General features: G+C 25.1%; 2 protein-coding genes across 3 annotated transcripts in view; both read right to left on the bottom strand.

Annotated features, from left to right (window-relative positions):
* On the bottom strand, nucleotides 1–2,572 carry LOC108753738 (pheromone-binding protein Gp-9-like). Its single transcript, XM_018495601.1, has 5 exons — nucleotides 2,479–2,572; nucleotides 1,414–1,495; nucleotides 808–920; nucleotides 347–458; nucleotides 1–128 (listed from the first exon to the last, which is right to left on the bottom strand). The coding sequence occupies exons 1-5, from the start codon at nucleotides 2,515–2,517 to the stop codon at nucleotides 19–21; spliced, it is 456 nt and encodes a 151-aa protein (XP_018351103.1). The 5' UTR covers nucleotides 2,518–2,572; the 3' UTR covers nucleotides 1–18.
* Nucleotides 2,573–4,679: 2,107 nt separating this feature from the next.
* LOC108753744 overlaps nucleotides 4,680–7,432 on the bottom strand; it is a 9,036-nt gene continuing 6,283 nt past the window's right edge. Inside the window, exons 2-6 of one of the 2 annotated variants that reach the window (XM_018495612.1) lie at nucleotides 6,252–6,314; nucleotides 6,035–6,131; nucleotides 5,760–5,875; nucleotides 5,278–5,392; nucleotides 4,680–4,831 (exon numbers count right to left, since the gene is read on the bottom strand). In XM_018495612.1, coding sequence (XP_018351114.1) covers nucleotides 4,710–4,831; nucleotides 5,278–5,392; nucleotides 5,760–5,875; nucleotides 6,035–6,131; nucleotides 6,252–6,293 — 492 coding nt within the window. In that variant the 5' untranslated portion in view covers nucleotides 6,294–6,314 and the 3' untranslated portion in view covers nucleotides 4,680–4,709. Of the gene's footprint in view, nucleotides 4,832–5,277; nucleotides 5,393–5,759; nucleotides 5,876–6,034; nucleotides 6,138–6,251; nucleotides 6,315–7,432 lie in introns of both variants that reach the window. The other variant, XM_018495611.1, reaches the window with a different exon arrangement.

Below are 7,432 nucleotides of genomic sequence, written 5' to 3'. Positions count from 1 at the left end.
CAGCTATTTTTGTATTTATTATTTTGCGGATTCACTATACCCGTATTCATGAATATGTTCGTGTTCAGATTTGAAAAGACATGCGCTCAAAAGAAACGCTTTTTCGCATTTTTCTGTAAGGTCTTTGGCTGGAATAAAAGAAAAATAAAATTAGTATAAATAAGAAAAAGAATAAAATAAATATGTTATACGCTTTCGTCACTTATTATAATGTTAAAATAGCTAGTTAAATGCATTAAAACTTATTAATAATTAATATTGTAAGTTTCACTGAACATAATTATATATTTATCAAAGTCTAGATTTTTTTACTTTAAATTATATGATTATGATAAGTATAACTTACATTTGTTTATGCAATTTTCCAGTTGTTCCAATCTTTTATCTCCTGGTTGAATATTTGTTCTCTTGATGAATGCGATATGCACCTTTTCTAACTTATATTCTGCGTCTTCCATCTAATTTATAAGAAAAGTATATAAAATATTAATTAATAAAATATTAATTAATAAATATTAATTTCTTTACATTAAATTATTTATAAAATGCATATATTATATCATATATTATTTTTTAAATTGGATAACGTGACAATATATAAAATCATTAAATTACTAATAAAATTCATAATTTAAAAATTAATTTTAAAATAAATTTTTAACCAGGAAGATTTAAATAAAAGGCGTTATGACATAAATTACATTTTAATGTTTATAATATTTTATTATTTTGACGGTAAAAATGCTTTTTAAACATTCGAAAGGTTTCTTAGATGCTTTTTAAGAAAATAATAAAAAACCTATTTACCAGTCCATCTTTTTGAAGAATACATTGTAGGACACAACCATTCTTATTTAATTTTTCTTGATTTTCGGATTTGTATCGATCATGTATTACGTCTTGTACTGTTAACATGTCATCTAGAAATTTAATTTTCGAAAAATATAAATTTTGTATCTATGTAAAGAATTATAAAAGATATCGTTCATATTCTAAAAAAATATTATAAATATACAAATTTTTTAAAAATCTTTTTTATGTGTATTTAAGATAAAATAGTCTAACTACTTAAAATATTATGTATCATCTTTTATGTATTAAAGTATTATACTAAGTTCTGTTAGTTTTTGGAAAATATTTAAAATGACTATATTTATTTGAAATAAGACTGTAAAATATACAAACTATTAATTAAAATAAATTATTTCCTTAATTTTTATTTTAAATAGTCTTTAATAACCCTTATTTTTATAAAATATTAATATTTTTATAATTAAGGCATTAACAAAGTTCAGTTAATGTTACAAAAATTGATTTCCAGTGCAGTGACACTATATGCGCTCGTGTGTGTGTGTGTGTGTGTGTGTGTGTGTGTGTGTGTGTGTGTGTGTGTGAATACGCGCTCAGACTTACCTTCAGATACATTAGTTTCAATTAGGCAGGTATTGTAATTCCCATTGGCGGATCCTAATTTCTTTGAGTCAACAGTAAAAGACTAAAATATATAAAATTTTATTTTTAATTAATTTTTCTTATTACTTTGATTATGCTGTTTCTATATGCAGTACACACACGTATATATGTTATTATTCCAGGAAACCACACATGTAACTTAACTGTAGATATAATATTATACGGTCAGAATGTTATATGTAATATTATTATTGTTTGTAACGATAAATATCATGTATTGGTACGGCTTTATGTCACCAACTCTTTAAACATATTATTTTTATATCAGAAATAACGTATTACTGCAATGTAATGTAAACGTCCTTTTTTACATATTTCTATATGTATATACAAAATAAGTACAACAATGATAAAAATTTACGCTATAGATAGTAAAAAGTGCATGAAAAGAATGTAGCGTTATGTATGTAATACTCAATTTCGAATTAATTGTGATTAATCTATAGAATTGTGTTTAGAGAGACATTATTAGTGCTCTTTATGTCATTCCATTTGTATTGTCTATTAGATGTGAAACAAGCACTGTGTACAACATACAAAAATAATAGCATCTCCTCCGACTGCTGGATAAATTTAATGTATCTATAATATTTATGCATTTTATACGTATCAATCGAATAATGTTAGTTAAATTGATGAAAGATTGCAGTTGTTGTGTTTGTGTTATGTATTTTGAGTTAGGTGTGTGTAGATTACATTTGTATAGTTATACACATAACATAACGAAAAAATATATTTTTGTTCTTCTAAAGTATCCTCAAAATTATGTGACACATATCGTCTCTATAATAAAATATATTATATCATTGTTTTTTCTATGCGCTCCCTAAGTTATATTATAATTACATGTTAGTTTGCTGCGATGTGTTAATTACATACATATTTGTAAAAATAATATACTAATTATAATTTATTGTAATTACGTTGTAAGAGAACTCTTTTAAGATTTCTAGAAAAATTTTTAACCTTCTATTTATACTAATATTTATGGCAAAAAATACTTACGACAAACACAAAAGTGCAAATATAAAATATTTTCTTCATTTTTTATGTAGTTAGTCCACACTATCTCTAAATGTCGTACTATAGTGTTCTGAAGCCTACTAGCATCGCATTTATATTGTCTGTAATCATGGTGAAATCAGAAAGGTAAAGCATTGCGTACGATGGAGTAAGGAGGAGGCGAATTTTAACCAACCAAATGCTATCTACTGTTTATCGACCAATCAAACATTATTGGCATGTCACTATCTACTGCATGTCCTTCAGAATGCTTTATCTTTCTGATTCCACCAAGGTCTGTAACAGAGCTTGGCACGATTTACACTTCTCGGCCGATTTTCGATTCGGCCTTCCGTTACTCCTCTCATCTCATCACCTCGCGCATAGTCCAAATGTCGCTCGATTTTAGGAGCGTATAACGTTTGTAGAGATATAAGAGCCATCCACTTTGGGTGCTCACGTCGTAAACTTTATTCTATTTTTTTTTTTTTCGTTCATTACATAACTAAGATAGAATGAAGCAACGTGTAAGCGCTCAATCTTATGCGTTGCTTCATTCTACCTTAGTCATGTAATAAATGAAAAAAAAAAAATTGAATGAAATTTACAGCGTGAGTGCAAAGTGAGTGGACCTCATGTCTGTAAACATCATGCGCTGTTAAACGTCGAGCGGCACTTGAACTACGAGGTGATGAGATGAGCAGAGTAGCGGAAGGTGGAGCCGAGTCGAAAATCGACTGAGAAGTGCAAATCAAACCTTGGTCTGTAATAGACAAAATGCATTGATTAGAGTTGAAAAATTACAGATCATATAAACATGAAGTACAAACGCAGAGAAAAATATATAATAATATGCATCACTAACACACTCTCATTATTGAAAACAGGGCCGTATAAAAGGTTTCTGGGGCTCTATCATAAAGTTTGTATCAAAAAAGCTTTAAAAGATTTAGAAAATATAAAAAAACAGAATAATTAAAATTATATTTATTTATTTTATTATATATCATTATATATGTATGTTATATATAATAATATTATGTATATATACACTCAGTAAATAACAATGATACATAGGTGTTCCAAAAATGAAAATAAAGCTTGAAGTCTGTACTTTGAGGTACTTCTAATGCCGATTAAGTGGCATCAATAATTTTCCAATGGCCGATGATAGAATGAGGACCTGCAAAATTGATAAGCAGAACCTCCTAATTCCGGAGATGTATGGAGTAAAGCAGTTGACGCAGCTTAGTGAGATAAAAGGGCGTAAAATTTCCCCAAAATCTCCTTTTCAAAACGCGTTTTTGCGGAATCCAATATGATAATTTTTTATTAAGTTATGGCAATAATTTTTTCCTTCAATAATTTCTCATATCATTTAAAACAACGGAGATATTTCAGATGGTCAAGTTAGAGGAAATACCTTGTATACATATACATATATATATATATATATATGTATATATATATATATATACACATACATATATAAACAGCATAAAGCCTGTAGAAAACTATACAAATTTTACTTAAAACATCTTTTTATATATTTTATTGTTTCGATGATAATTACATATGCACATAAGCACGGATAAAATATATAAGAAAGCATTTATAATTAATTCTCAAAGATGATATAATGTGATATAACTTTATTATACATGGTTGAATTTGGAAAAAAATTATCTTTAAAAGGTAAAAAAAACTCGGTAAAAAAATTTTCTAGATTTGAGAAAATTGTGGATGGTAAGGATATATTATTAAACAGAAAAAATTAACAAAATTTTTTTCTTCACAACTTTAAAGTACTCTTTAAGTCATATAACTTTTGTTTAAAAATTTTTTTCCATCTTTTATTTACTTCCGCCAATATTCAGCCTGGAAGAGAAATACCGTTTCGAAGGGGCGTTTCACTCCTTAAACAGAAGTTAGTGCCCATATAAAAAAATACGTATCTCTTAGATTTTTGTGTTTAATAACATATTTAATGCAGAGTTAAATCGGTGCCGGACAGTTGTGAAACGTTTCCTTGTATAAAGTAAAATACAATTTTTGTATAATATATGCAATTTTAATAAAAAAATAAGATTAGAATATTATAGAATACACGTAAATATACACATTTTTATTTAATATAAATTATATCGCATTGTATGTATGCTTTATATATATTAGTAACTATATGGATAATGTTTAATTTTTACATTTAATTGTATTTATACAGTTTGTTCTATTTATGCATTTTCTTCTGCTTTTTTTATTTCAAATTCTTCATGTTTCTGTTCCTCATATGCAGCTTTTATAAAGCATACTAACAGGGAGAAGCTTTTCTCACATTCTTGTGTAATATTTCTTACTATATAAATAAAAGTACAAAATAATATAATTAAAAGATACAATATATAATCATATTTCCTATAAAAAATATATTTTTATAACAACTATAACATTTTAAAAGCATTATACTACAAGTGCAAATACATAAAATGTTCATAATAAATTTTTTTGTAATTCCTTATTTCTTGCTAACTTCAATTTATACAATACATCGAAGAAAGTAAGATTTATATTTTAGAGAGCGAGAACTGTAGATTTTTTTAAAATTTATTACAAACTATAAAAAAATTTATCACTTAAATAATGAATTATAAAAAGAACTATATAATATCTTTTTCTTAACAGCAATATTGAACTGTTCAAAATTGCATATTGAATTGTTCAAAACAAAAACACGCCACATGAACATTTTTGTTTATGGAATTGAACAATCTAATAATATGTGTAATTTAAGATATATCTTACCTTGTTTCATGCATTTACGCGTAATTCTGTGAATAATGACTTGTTGAGAAATATTAGTATACTCCATATTTATTATTACATAAATTTGTGCTTCCTTAATGTTTGATCCTTCCATCTAACATTAAAAAAAATTTTATAAATTAGAGAAAAATATAGATATATATTTATTTTAATTATTTTGCGCAATTTAAGCGCTATATAACTTAAAATATATGTTTATTACAAATTAAATATTATAGCATAGTGATTTTTATTAATACTACAATATGTAATAACATCAATTATTGCATGACAAATTTTGTATTTTACCACCAAATATACCTTGTATATGTAAATAATTATGTGTTTTATTAATTGCATTAATAATTATTGCATTAGAAAAAAAATTAAGTCTCCAATAATTTAAAATTTTATTATTTATTACAATATATTGCATTGTTGGATATATATAAAATACGTATAGCATATTTGAAGACACTTACTAAATTCTGTCTTTTTAAGATACATGCAATCCAGCAGCCAACTCTTCTTCTTCTTTCTTCATTTTCAGGTTGGGTAGGTAAGTCAGTCATTATCTCTTCCGGATTGTAGACATCAGCTAAGAAAAAAAATCAATCAATACAAAAATCAAGTTTTTTGAAAAAAAAGTTAGTTTAAATAAAAGACTGTAAAGAAAACTAAAAAATTAATTAGAGAATTTAGATGACAATCACAGGATCTTCAATAATATGCTTCTGCAATAAGATGCATAATTTACCTTCAGTCACATTATTTTTAATCTTGCAAGCTTCCATGTCATCATTAATAGTTTCTATTAAATTTTCGAATTTTTTTAGTTCTGTTGAGCTAGACGGCTGAAACTTATAAAATATTTATTTCATTTATTTTATATAGTTTTTAATACATATATTATTATAGATATTCCTTTGTAGTTTATTGGAATAGTTAAAGCAGCTTATTGACAGAATACTTACAGCAATTATTAAAATACAAATGTAAAGCACGAGACTTTTCATTTTGTTCAAATGATATCTTCACTGCAAATAAGCGCTATCATTCAAAATAATGTAGTTATATCGTATATATACTGATTCACTCTTCGATGGATAAAATACATAGGTTAAAAAAAACAAGATTATAGATCGTACAAACATCAGTTATATAATTTACACATTTATATAATTGTCACATTAATAGTGACAATTTGTTATATTGACAATGTTTTAATACTACCCTATGATGTAAATTGATAAGTATAAAAAATTAAATTAAGTATATAAAAAACTGAACGAATATAAAAGATTAAATCAACGGTAAAAATCTAAAACATATAACATCTTATTTTATTTTTTTTTTAAATACCCTGTATATGCGTTGAAGCCTTCTAGTATCGTATTTATATTATCAGTAATACAAAAAATGTATAGATTAGAGAGAGTTTTAAAATTATAAATTACGTAAACTAAAGAACATACGTAAAAAAGAAAATATAATGGTAAATAATTAATACAAATTTTTATTATTGAATTAACAGAAATAATATTTTAACACAATATGTATCGCATGATAGCAAATGTATATTGGCGCCTTGGAGTCATGTAATATCAGCGTGACATTCAACGTGTTAATTATATATGTATGTAACACGTGTATCTGGAGACATGATAGTGTCTCGGCGCTAAACATATAAATGTTAGTGAAAGTAGTTGATTAAAAGAATATTTATAGCAATTAAAAGACAGGTGCAAAGCAGACTTTTCATTTTGTGTAGATTATATTTTCATTGTTATAATCACAATTATTTAAAGACTAATTGCAAGTAATATGTATATATATATTAACTCTCACTCCAAAGTATGAAGTAGATAAATTAAAAAATCAAGGTCATAGGTTATATAAATTTTAATAATGTATAAATAAAAATAATTTGCCATATAATGACAATATTTTACACTAAATTTTATACTAAAGAAATTTCATTTAAGTAAATTTTTATTTAAAACATATAATATTTATAAAGTACTTAACTTATTAATTAAATTAAATATGAATTTTTAATAAAAGAAGAATAATTTTCTTATTAAAGTTCTAGTATGTTACGGAACATTAATTATTGTACATATAGTGTATAGGTATTTAATTATATTTAATTATT

The sequence above is a fragment of the Trachymyrmex septentrionalis genome, unplaced genomic scaffold (genome assembly GCF_001594115.1).
Source record: "Trachymyrmex septentrionalis isolate Tsep2-gDNA-1 unplaced genomic scaffold, Tsep1.0 scaffold71, whole genome shotgun sequence".
Taxonomy (NCBI): domain Eukaryota; kingdom Metazoa; phylum Arthropoda; class Insecta; order Hymenoptera; family Formicidae; genus Trachymyrmex; species Trachymyrmex septentrionalis.
The sequence above is the reverse complement of the archived record's forward strand: the minus strand, read 5'-3'. Positions and strand labels throughout refer to the sequence as shown.